This window comes from Labrus bergylta, chromosome 20 (genome assembly GCF_963930695.1).
Source record: "Labrus bergylta chromosome 20, fLabBer1.1, whole genome shotgun sequence".
Taxonomy (NCBI): Eukaryota; Metazoa; Chordata; class Actinopteri; order Labriformes; family Labridae; genus Labrus; species Labrus bergylta.
The window spans coordinates 10,678,613-10,691,535 of NC_089214.1; the positions used below are offsets into that span (position 1 = coordinate 10,678,613).

Below are 12,923 nucleotides of genomic sequence, written 5' to 3' on the forward strand. Positions count from 1 at the left end.
AATTCAAGAAGAGATTTTCTGTTTGCTGCTGAACAACAATAAAGAACTACGCTGAATAAAATATCACCAGCAGCTCTTCAAGTAAAGGAAGTTCAAATCCATTAACAACCTCTTCTACTTGTTTCTGCTCTTGGAGTTCGTTCTTACAACCTTTAAAATGACTACAATCACAATAAAAACAGAATCAGACTCCAGGTCACTCACTGCTTTAATTCAGAGTTTAATTTGTTCAATCTTTAGTCTTCATCTTTCAGACTTGTTTTACTAACATTATTCTCAAGTATTTATGCAGCTCACCTACAATCAACCCTCTTCTAGCTGTTTTTTGCTCAGTGTGGTAAAGGTAATCCACAAGTACCACTTAAATCCTCATTGCTACACCATAATCCCACCACACTCTCCAGTCCCTCTCTCTCCCCCACGTCCCCCATAAACATCCACATAGCCTGGCAGTCAATTATATCTCTTAACCTTCAAGAACCCTGCACAGGAGGCGGAAGAGACCCATATCTTTATTTGATCTTTATCCTTCCCCTTCCACCACAGCTGGAATAGTAGAGCTGTCAGCACGAGCCTTCACAGTTAACCCCCCCCTGAAACCCACCAGAGACACCGACCACGGCATCCGTGTGTCTGATGCGAACACAATCTCATCATACACACTGGAGTCAATCTACATGTGTGTGTGAGATGCTTTCTCTATTAAGGTATTCAACTGAGACATGGCAAATATTCCCACAGCACATCACAGAGGCGGATAAATAATGTATGAAATGACAACAAGCACATCAAAGCCAAAAATAAATCACATTACATATGATTGGATTTTTAATATAAAACAGGAGATGATCAGCATCTATCACTCAATTTTACGCTCTTTAAAAACTCAACAATATTTTTTACTTTGTCTTTGCTGTTATGCTAATGAGTCCGAAGGATGTTAGTCAGCCGCTGACCAGCAATCAGACAACAACAGGAGGCACATGGAGACCCGCTCGAAGTCGATATTCCACCACCATCCATCACATTGTTTCTTTATGCAGATTCCTCTCGACCTCTCACCCTGCTTCTTTCCCTCTCTGTCCCCAAAAAGCCGCTCTCTGATTCCTGGCTATCAGCTCAGATCAATACATAAGCCCTCCTCAAGAGACAATCATTTTTCTCTTGTTTTTATCTGTTCTCTATACATCCACTTCTTTATTTTTACTCTGTATGCGACATACAGAGTGACTCGGTCTCAAGGGATCTGCCGTATCACAGTTGATCCTGAATGAACTGGGAAGAGCGAGATAGAGCTTTGTTTGCCTCTGGCGGAGTGCAGTGATCTTTTGAGGAACAGCTAGATCAATCATTCTGCTATCGTTCTCTGATTTATCCGTCCAAGTCCTTTCTCTCCCTAAGTACCCGTCTCTTGAGGAGGTCCATTTCATCAATGGCCAGAGCGTTTCTGAGGGCGCCAAAGAAGCCGTGATAGTGGGCCGTGTTGTGGATCATGAGCAGGACTCCAGCCAGCAGTTCATTGGTCACCAGCAGGTGGTGTAGGTATGCCCTCTGGTGGTTTTTGCAGCAGTAGCAGCCACACCCCTCCACCAGGGGTCTGAAGTCGTCATGGTACCTGGAGAGGGGTTCAAAGAAAGTTCAAACACGATTTACAAACAGGAAGCCTTAATGTAAATGAATTGTGTTCAATAAACACATGAAAAGAGATATTCTGCAGAGACTGCTGATTAAAACGGCGATGGGGTTCTATTATAGCTGCAACAAACCTCTTGTCGTTGAGATTGATCTCAAAGGATGTCATCTGTGTTTGATCATCAAGGTTCAGATCTCCGTTCTGTTGCTTATCCTCCATGCTATTCCTCTCTTCGTCCAGCTCCAGCACTTCAAATAAAAAGCATGTACACATGTCATTAATCCCAGCATACCATTTGCTTTTCACAATATAATATAATCCTTCAGCAGGAATATGTCACTACATACAGAACCACAGTGCTTATTAAGCCCTGCTAAGCATGTTCCCTACAGGCTGAGAGTGAGGATGGAGAAATGTATGTGAAGGATGCCATTCTTGTTAGCTGGAGGGAACACCTAATTATCTGGCTGGCTAGGAACACATGGGATTCAGGAAACATGAAAAAAAAAAGGAGAAAAGGAGAAAAAATAAGAAAGAGTCCATAGCAATTCATTTAATTAACAATGTGGATTAAGAAGCAACAATGGACAAAAAAGGATTGAGTGCAAACTGAAACAGCTGAAGCAGGGGGCAACAAAGTGTATGAAAAAAGCATGAAACCGAGGTATTAAGGGTTTGTGTGGTGGTGTGTGTATGTGCCATAAGGAGGGGCTGATAAGAGGGAGAGTAAAAAAAGAGACAAAATGAGGCTTGACCAGGAAGCAGGAACTTTTGCAGGAATTCTGGCTCTCAGAAGACAGAGAGCAGTCAAACTACAAAAACAGAGAAGCTGAGAAAAAAGGGTTTGAAGTTTGAAGGCTATTTATTCAAACAAACCTGTTTTGTTTTTTGACTAATCTATTTCCACATTATTGCAGACTGTCATAAAGTAAACAATTAAAACAAAAACATGTGGACACAGAATTCAGTCACCGGTCGTCTAAAAGTAGGAATGAAAACACATTTCAATGTGATTCTGTTTTAATTTTTCCCATTTTGTAACAAATGAAAATGTAATAAAATGTAATAATTAAAGAGCTTAACATCTTGAAATCACTGATTCAACACAAGAGTTGCTGCTTCAGAACCTTTAATGTGTGAAGCTAGTTAGCTAGTTAAGATAAATTAAGGTAGTTAGCTTTGCAGTTTGCTCGTGCTTTATCAAAATTTTATAACACATTCAACTATTAAGAGGTAAAGGTATTTAATAGAATAGAAAACAGTAAAAAAATAACAGCTTTGACTAAGGCTATGTCACCTGCTAGCCTTTACTAGCCTGATTTCTGCTAGCATAGCACGTAATGCTTATCCGATGAGCTAGGCTAGTTAGCCAAACAAAAGTGATTTACACTGCTGCATTTTTTTTTTATTCTTATCGCAGCTAGCTCATTATTTATCTATGTTGTTAGAAATTCAACTATTGAGAGCTTGTTGTATCGAAAGTGTTTTTTTCAAATACAGAAAACAAAGTGGGAACATAGAAGGACAGACTGCAGCAGTTTCATTTCTCCTTAGTTTTCAAGATCCAATAAATGTGATTATCTCCAACAATAAACAGTGCTTTGGAATAAGCAGATGTTATGGAATAATTCATTTTATTATTCCTCTTTGTGTGTTGTGGTTTAGGCTGAATATGTGGAAGAAGTGCAGCAACAGGAGAAAAGAAGATTTGGAAAAATAAAACAAAACGTTGTTAAGAGCTATAAAGAGCGTTTAAACGGTTAGGTTGAGAAGGAAAGAAAAGAGGAATGGGCTGAATTGGAACGAGGTCTGATGTTTCAAAAAGGGTCTTAACTGGAAAGTGAGGGTGTTGACATCCCCCCATGAGGCCCTGTAATTGGCTGATTAGGGAATTAGAAGTTGCACTTCAGGTTTGACACCATCACTGCCCTCACCCCCATTGAACTCCATTATGCTCCATGTGCAGAATTGATTAGCGCTGCCTGACACTAGTTACTGCTGGATACCAAACTTCACTCAGTCTGTCAAACAACTTTTTAATGAAGCACAAAGTCTTCAGCGGGCCCAAGACCAAAAGCTCTTATCATTACACGTCTCCTGGGTTCACTTGGGACACCGATGAGAACAACGGGACTGGACTTAATTGTGAACTTATCGGCACTGCCATGAGATTTTCCATTGATTTCATTTCAGCAGATGAAAATCTTTCTTCCAATTATTTCAATTGACCTGGGGCTAGAATATATCAGCAACATTGGCAACTTCACGCAGTCAAACAAGCCAACACATACTTTGAATGCAAAAGACTCTTTACTATTCATTATATGACTAGAGACTGAAAAGGAAGCCTTTTCCTCATGCTCAACAAATGAAAGTAGATGAAGGGTTGTTCATCCATGGGCACAGTCGGCAAGGTCCCATTTAAGTCTGGCAGAGAACTCTGTAATTAGACTCTGCTGTGTGCTGTGTTATGAATTCCCTTTTACATTGTATAAGAACCAGAAAACTGTAAGCATATCCAGCTCAACATCACAGGCTCCTCTTATGGAAATGAACACAAGCGTGCCGAGCTGATGATTGAGCTCCAATCATCAGCTCTGTGTTTTGATTAGTTACCCTGCACCCTTACAAATATCAAAGTGGTGCCCCTTTTAGAACATTCATACCACTCTGTTCTCCATCTCTCTGCATATTGATCATTATCTTTTTTGTCTCTTTTATGCACCAGAAATGATGCTGTGTACTGTATTAGTCAGACGAATCATATTACCCCACCACATTTAATTTCCATTTCATTCTCATCCAAATGCATCTTTGTGAGAGAGACCCCTTATCCAAATGACATCGTGACATGCCAGTTTGCTCTAGGCTATTATCTACTGAAAGCTTCTTAAGAGAAACAGTGTTTTCCATCTGTAAGGGGCAATTTGCTACGTAATGCCTTAGTCTACAAAAAAGTCATTTTCAAAAAAAAGTTGGTGCAGCTCAAACGGGAATGTTGGAGAAGCAGAACAAATTTCATATGTATCTCATTTTTTGCTCCATAAAATCAGTAATTATAAATGATCTTGTTTTCAGATGGACTTTGGTCCTTGGGCAAAACATATTTAAATGTATTGTTTAATGTATGATGAACCTAAGCAAAGTTTTATTCAAATATCTTTGTATGCCTGCCTGAGATGTTGATTTACCCTCTAAATAACATAAAATTGGGAATTTGTTCAAGCGTTCTTCAGCACAATTATCTACCACACCTTTAGGGGGCGCTCTACCTGCGCGCTCTGGATCCGGGGAGATATCAAAGCTGAAGACGAGAGCGCAGCCCCGCTCCGTCACCTGGAAGGGGAAGAAACTCTCAAACAGGTCCACGCCGGCCTCCACGCACGCCAGCACCTCATCAGGTCGTCCTACGCCCTGCAGCAGTCTGAAGGGGGGCACGACAGCAACGAAAAGCCAGACACAGCATTAAAACCCAAAGTGACCATTAACATTCCCTTCAATCACACAAAAGGTTGATGATATGTACTGCTGGACAAGAGGAAAACACCAGCAGAATCATGTGCCGGTGTGTTTTTGTGCTTTCTGGCTCCCTCTGACACTTTGCCTAGTGGTGCCAAAGTCAGGTCCAGTTTACGAAATCAGTAGTGACTCCTCTTGACTTAGAAGGAAGAAGCGTCTCCTGACAGCAAGAACTTCTTGGCGGGGCAGTATTCGAGAAGAGCTTATTAAAAGGCAAGCTTAGAGAAGCCGGCATGGAGCTCGAGGATACAGACAATCTCTCTGAACGGGAACTCAGAGCCACAGCTCCCCCATCACGTCCAGTAGAGGAGCACTAACGTGGGACTCCTCCACTCAGAGGTCTCTTTAAGGCTGGAAGTGAACAGAGTCTGGGAAACGGCAGATTTGGGAGAAGAAAGGAACTCCTTTCAATATCAGCTAAAGAATTATTTTTGGCAAATCATTTCCACAGGCGAAAAAATTGGCAAGATATGATTTTTTTTGTTCAAAGTGTCTCTTCAATTATAACCCCTGTATATTTCAGTGTTTAAATCTTAATACAGATTTAAAATTGTCAATTAAATTGAAGTGTCAGATATCTAAAGCTCCCCTGTGAACTAAACGATACCTTTAGTCTCTTTGAGATGGTTCTGTACATTAACATCAGTAAATAATAGTGTCTAACATGAAACATGAAACATGAAACTGAGAATAAATCTTTGCTGTTGGACATTTCTTTTTTAAATGGCTGTATAAGCAACATGTCATTCATTTTGTGCTGCTGCCTGACACTCTTGAAAAAGAGATTTTTAATCTCAACCAGTTTCTTTCCCGGTTTAATAAAGGCAAAAAAAAAAAAGAGAACTACCTTAAGTGCCACCTTCTCTTTGTTAGTAGGTAAAGTTTATATAAATAACCAGTCTTGTTACTGATCATCTCCTTTGCTTTTGTAGATCCTAGAGATCTATCAGTCTAAAAGTCTGTTTTATGATCAGTTGTTAACTCTTCACATGAGCTTTCAAAACAACTGAGATATTGTTTTTGTTTTTTATACAATGAGAAAAATGAAGTCTTTCATACGCTCCCCAGAGCCAAACATCACAGGGCTTGGCCAATGTTGTTCAACCAGCATTCCAAAACCAAAAGATATTTCATTTAAAAACGATATAACAGAACATCTGTAGAATACAGACGCTGGAAGCAGAAATGACAATTAATCTGATTATTTTAAAAACTGCTAATTCATTTCTGATGATCAATAATCCACAAATCCTCTCAGCTCCGATTCATTCATTCAAAGAGAAGAAAGCAGAGAACTCTCGAAGATAATATCACGCTTTCTCTGCTGTCTGTAACGAGGCATAATGTGGAACTCAACAACATTTATTATTATATCAGTTTAATATTATTACACAATACTTGTTATTATTGTGTTATCTGTTAGCCTAACAGTTGATGGTTGATACATTTTGTTTTTTAAATTTGACAAATGTCATGAAATGAAAAAGAATGGTCTTTCTTTGTAGACAGGGTTTAATCCTCAATGACTTTGACTCTGTACCATCTTTAAGTTGAAGCAGAGATAATGCCTGCTGACGGGCTGCGTGTGTTTGTGTGTGGGGTGGGGTGGGGTGGGGTGGGGTGGGGTGGGGGGGTGCAGGCGCTTCTTCACTTGTAATCAATCAGGACGGATAATTTACTGATTGGGCAGGACCCACTAACTTGGCCCAATTAGTCTGTATCACACTGTGTTGCTCACATCCTGCCACGCTGACATCACTCGGTGCATTTTAATCGACACTGCTGCACCAGTTTGATAACTGACTGAAAACGAGAGGAATTCTAATGAATGAATACTTCATTAATGTGATGCTCAGGGCTCATGACTTATAGGTCCCATATTATGCTTTTTCTGGTTTTATATGCCCTTTAGTGTGTTTTCCAAGTGTCCTGTGCATGTTTAGGCACATCTATGTGCAAAACTTCAAAGTCCGCAGAAACGCGGCTTCTCCTATAAAAATAAATAACGATGTGGCTTTAGTTAAATTTTCATTACTGAATTATTCTGAAATTGACTTTTAGTTGTTCTACTTTTAATGATCATTAATTAATAATTGATAATTGATTAATGAATTGATCATTATTGAATTCATCTGTTTATGTGTTGTACATTTTACAGAACTCATTAAATAGTTAGTATCTAGAATGTGATCATCAGACTGGTACAGTAAATTCTGACAATAATCTTTAGCTGCAGATGTAATTGACCATGTAAGCTGTTAGAAGACATCACTTTAAACACATTTATTGATTTGAAAATCATTCATTTTATCCCAGCAGGCATGTTTATTTGCTCTCTCTATAGATCCACTGCAGGAAACCCTTTCAGGCTGATGTTGATCTGCTGAATAAGCACTGGGCCTGCCTTTGTGTTTCATGTTTTCATTGAAGTCAAGATGATAATGAATAACACAGCCCCACAGAGGCTCTGTTGTAGACTTTCTTTTAATCAGGGATTGCCTTTCAGTCAATCTGATGACCTCTCTCTCTCTCTATCTGTGATCAGTGAACACATGTTGACAAGCAGGACTCACCTGGGTTTGTCCTCAGGCAGCTCTTTGGTCACAGCTGTGATGAGCTGGGTCCTCAGGTTCTGCTCAATTGCCCCCATTTGAAGGCCATCCAGGCAGAATCCAGCCACAGGCCTCTTGGCAGTTTCTCTGGCTGAGCGCAGCCTCTCTTCCAGGATGTCTCCCCCCTCCACAACCCCGAACACCTCCACTCCCTCCAACTCCTGAAAGGAGAGACAGTTCTTTGATTAAACAGCTGACGGGAAGAAATGCTGAGAGATAGAAGGGAGAGCGAAAAAAAAAAAAAAAAAAGACAGGAGAGGGAAAGAAAATCTTGGGAAATTGACAAGCAACATCTTGCCTAAGTGTGTTTAATCTTTCAGGGATATATGTTCCCATGTGCAGAAAAAAATAAGTATGACAACTGCCAGAGCAAATCAGACTTTTTTGGTATTTCACATTTCAATATCACGCGGAGAGAGGAAACCGGTCTCAGCGGCAATCGAGCAGCTCATTGGGCACAAAGTCTCATAAAATGTCTAACAATAACCTGTTGAAGAAATGTCAATCCTCTTTCAGAGCTTGTTTTAGCACAGAAACAGCCTCCTCAAGGTGACTAATGACCTACTTTTAGCAGCAGATGGGGGGGGGGGGGGGGGGGCATTTTAATTCTTGGTTTATAGAAATCCTCAGGTAAGGTCCTTCTGGTGGTTCAAAAACCAAGGCGCCAAGACTTAAGGCTGGAGGAGATCATGTTTTGGTCATCACAGCCGCTCAGCTTTATTTGGGTGACGAGGCGTAAGGCGAGCAGAATCAGTGACGTCTCTTAACTCACTGTTATAGACTTCCTCATCTGTGATGCTGCCTTTTTTCCCCATTCTTATTTATTTGATGCTTCCCTAATATTCTCAAGTTCTTTCCCTGGTTTTATTTATTTCCATTCCAAGGTAACTGATTTGGGTTTGGGCTCTTTTTAATTCATTCATCTGTTTTATTGTTTTTACTACCATTTATCGCTGTAATGATGTTACCACATTGAACTGTTTTCACTCTTTTTTGTTCTATTTCATGCTTTTATCTTTTTTTCCCCCATTGTTTCTATCCATTTGTATTTCTTTTATCTCGTTTGAATGTTTTTCCTTCTTGTTATAGCTTTTCTATCTTTTACTGATTCTATCTCTTACATTATTTCACATCTTTGCTCCTCCTGGTCTCAGTGTATGCAGCTGTGTTGTCTTGTGTTAATTTCATTGGTTGATTCTTTTGCTACTGGCTTCTCGTGTTGTTATTGGTGTTTTGTTTTTGTTGTTTGGGTTCTTATGTATTCTTCTGCTTGAATGTCAAAGCACTTTGTAAACCTTTGTGTTCAAAGGTTCTAAATAAATAAAGTTATTGCAATATACTTAGTCAACTTGTTCTGCGGCAAGAGCAATAAAATACACTAAAGAGTGTCTCATAAATAGAGCATTTAGTTGAATAATAATTCATGTTAAGACACAAAAAGCTGACACATTCACAGATCTTTAAGGACTAGAATAATAGTTAGAATATATTATCTCCACTGAAGCATAACTTAGTTAAAGTGAAATATGTCTCGCTCATGATGCTTCTCCTTCACCTCTTCATGTTGGATCAGCGTTTTCCTCTCTATCATGAAATGAAGTATCAACTGAGTGCTTTTAAAACACAGTATCTCAGTTAATTTCATTTGTCATGCATGAAGCTGAACCTTAAAAAACACCTACTGATAACGCAAGTACGCACTGCTAATGTGTGCATCTTAATCTCACTGTGATTCCAGCCGAGGCAAAGCTGCACAACAACAACAACAACAACAGCAGCAAACATCAATCCTTGTCCTTTGAGCATGTGCCGTGCATGACTGATTCCCCAACGTAAGAGAAAAGTGTTTTGTGTGTAGGCTGCAGGTTGTGTGTGTACCTGTGATTTCTGGTGCACGAGCAGACACTCGTCCAAGTGAGCCAGAGTTCGATCCACCGACTTGCGGACCCTTTTCCGGGAGGTGTTGCTCTGCCAGGTCTCTCCATCTGCCATGCTCTGGTACCAGTCTGGCTTCACAGCCTTCTGGAGCGCCATGAACTTGTCCACTGTCAGCTCTATTCGCCCACCGCTGCCCCACACTGACACCGTCTATTAAGAACCCAAAGAGGAGATCAATATGAGACGACACCTGAGATGATACACAGGAACTTAAAAAACATCTATCGACTGTCACACTTAGCTTATCAAAGCGTAAAGACCAGGTAGAGAAGGGCAAGACTTGCTCTGTATTAAAGAGGGAAGATTCCCTCTCCAGTCTCTCCAGAGCTCACTTTCTGACAATATGGCTATGTAGAATATAACTGGGGCTGGTTTTCTGGCAATTGCTCCCTGGCAAAAAAAAAACATTGACGGTATAAAAAGATGGACGTCTTAACAGCTCCCTCGGAATGAAACCAAATTATTTAGAGGTCCCCAAACTAAAACCTTTGGAACATGGCATGTTAAAATGAACATGTTAACGTTTTAAATGTTAAACTAACATTAACATTGTTGAACTGAAATGGAGGGTATTAACTCATTGGGAAAATGTTTATTGAGGTATTCAATCATTTGAGAAGGAGGTCCTTTTTAATTAACTGGTTCTGTACAATAGGACTGTAACTAAGAGGCTACCTCCACTTCTAATTAAAAGTCAATTTGACAATAGGACTTATGCCTCCAACAGTTCATAGATATCCATATCTAATTCTTGACATCATATATACGATTATTACCTAAAATGTGTCAGTTTTGTATGTCTTTGAAAAAAGGTCTCACCTTATTTGTGGTGTAACCTGTCGGGCATTGGGTCGCAGGGTCGTGCAGAGAGCAATACAACACAGTGTCATGAAGACCTGCACAAAACATGAAACACAAATTTACAGCTCCAACTTTAACAGAGGAAAAAAAAAACACACACAATTTGTTACAACCTACACAGGCCGAGCACGTAGCAAGGTGATGGGGTGAAATGCTTCATTACTTCATGTTAATGTGGAGACTCTACGTCTGAGGAGAGGAATGAGGTGTGGTCTTATCAGCAAACACAGCTGCAGCAGATGATCAAAAGGTGCAGGAAACAAAAGGCTTCATGGCAGAAAATACTCGTATTAATTCTAATTATTCAATCAATGCCCTTCCCTTCAGGGACTTAAGAGACAGAACAGTAGTAATCCTCTGACAGTTTACCACAAGTGGCGTTACAGTGATTACATTTCTAATTTCTAATGTCTTTGCCTGAGGCAGAATAAAGCTTACCGTTGTACAGCAAAGCCGAATGAGGTCGCACTCTGGGGCATTTTAATATCACTCAGAACAGCAGCGCTAATCAGCTTGCCAATATTGAACGAAACACTGTACATTTGGAGGCAATTTGCTCCAGCCTTTTTAATTTAGCCAGTACAAATGTATTCATACATCTTGAGCTCTGAAGAGTAAATTTACACAGTGTGCATGAATGACATTTACATCAATCAACGAGTCACACAACTGACTCACAAATATGATTACCGCATGGTGTTAAAGAATAATCGTGAGGGGACACAACAGCAAAAAAGGTTCTTTCAAAACAGTCCTTCTCCTCAGTGACAGCAAATGATATGGTTAGGACTGATTCTGGGCAGATTTTACTTCTTGTTTGAACATATCTTTTTGAACTAATATGGAGTAACACAGCTTTGAGAAACGTACCCTTTCATAATCTAGAAATGTGGGAAATATAGGAATGTTAAATCTGCAAAACGAAATGTGAGCGTGTGTATCACAATCTGATGTAAGGGACTTTCCCTTTTTCCATTTCTAACATCGCGCCTTGAAATGTCTGCTTGGACAAATTAATTATTAGAAAACTTTGTATCTAATTAACACATCAAATGATGTTGAGCTTGAAAAGAAAAACACCCCACAGCGTCCACAAAGTTTTAAAGCTTTCAATTACACTTCGAACTTGCAATTAAGACTCTAGCCTTTTTATGGCTGTATAAAAATTCTGCTGCATTAATGTAAATACAACAATGTTTGATTATAAGTTAGACAAAGGCTCATAACGAAGTGTTATTTTACTATTAGAACATATTGGAATATCTTTAGGAGACTTTTTAAATCATGTCTAATCAAAGCTATTTAATCTGATAGAACCGTGGTTCTTATCTGGTCTAGCCTCAAGACCAACCATCAATGGCTTTCTGATGTTTTTTAACCAATCGGATTAACTGAATGAAAAGAAATGGTTTGGACCTCAGACGGTACAAAACAAGTGACAGAACAAAGAAAAGGGAACATAACAAAAATGTTTACAAAGAGCTTCACAGACAGTATTCACCACTGAAAACACATGTTAAGAAACACTGAGTTAGAATAAAACTTCTCCTGATTTGACTTCATACTGCACAATGACAATAAAAGGCTTTCTATTCCACTGCTGATTCCTCTCTGGAAAACACTGACAGGGGACAGAAAATGAGGGAAATGTAATTTAACTTTAACAAATGTACCTGAAAACTTGACGAATCCGTCCTTAAACTCCTCCATCACTTCCTGGTGTTCTGCTCTAGAGGAGGGAAACAAAAGTGATGAGGATGGACGCTGGATTTCAGAGATACTTTTGTGTGTGTGGTGACTTTAGCTTACATGTTGGACAGGGTGACCTGTGTGACGGACGGTAGGTTGCTGAGGCTGTGCAGTGTGTCCTGGGTAAGGTGGGGCACCGTCCCGAAGTGTGTGTACAACAGACACCCCGGGACGTCAAGAGCGTGCTGTCCCGTCCTGCCAAGCCCCTTCAACACACCCACACGACTACCTCCCTGAAGCACTCGGGAGAGCTCCAGCTTCATCCTGTTGCCGGCCATGCAGTCGATGTAACCCAGCCTACGTGAACTAATGTTGGAAGTGAACACGTGAACTCGCCTTCCCCTTCCCCACTCAACGTGTTACCACTCGAGTCTTCCTTTTTGCCGAGAAAACAATACGTATAAAAACCGGTCTTAATTTATTTTAACGTTAAAAAAAAAAACCATCTTTCTAGCTTCTCTAAAAAAAAAAACTAAACTGCACGACAGATCCGCAAGTCGAGGGAATGTGACGTCATCACCAACTGCCCATTTCTACAAAACTACAAATGGTGCTATCTTTTTTTTTTTTTTTTTTTTCTTTTAAATCAAAGCAAAAAGTTATTGACCTGC

The 12,923-nt window shown here is 39.9% G+C and overlaps 1 protein-coding gene across 2 annotated transcripts; it reads right to left on the minus strand.

The window, feature by feature from the left end:
• Nucleotides 1–805: 805 nt before the first annotated feature.
• Nucleotides 806–12,782, minus strand: qtrt2 (queuine tRNA-ribosyltransferase accessory subunit 2). 2 transcript variants are annotated; one of them, XM_020645151.3, is made up of 8 exons: nt 12,373–12,782; nt 12,237–12,292; nt 10,522–10,598; nt 9,643–9,852; nt 7,726–7,925; nt 4,906–5,057; nt 1,767–1,881; nt 806–1,615 (listed from the first exon to the last, which is right to left on the minus strand). In XM_020645151.3, exons 1-8 carry the CDS (start codon nt 12,588–12,590, stop codon nt 1,372–1,374), a joined length of 1,272 nt encoding a protein of 423 aa, XP_020500807.2. In that variant the 5' UTR covers nt 12,591–12,782; the 3' UTR covers nt 806–1,371. The 2 variants fall into 2 exon arrangements, with proteins under 2 accessions (XP_020500807.2, XP_020500799.2); XM_020645143.3 differs by having other exon boundaries at nt 4,888–5,057.
• Between the last annotated feature and the right edge of the window lie 141 nt (nt 12,783–12,923).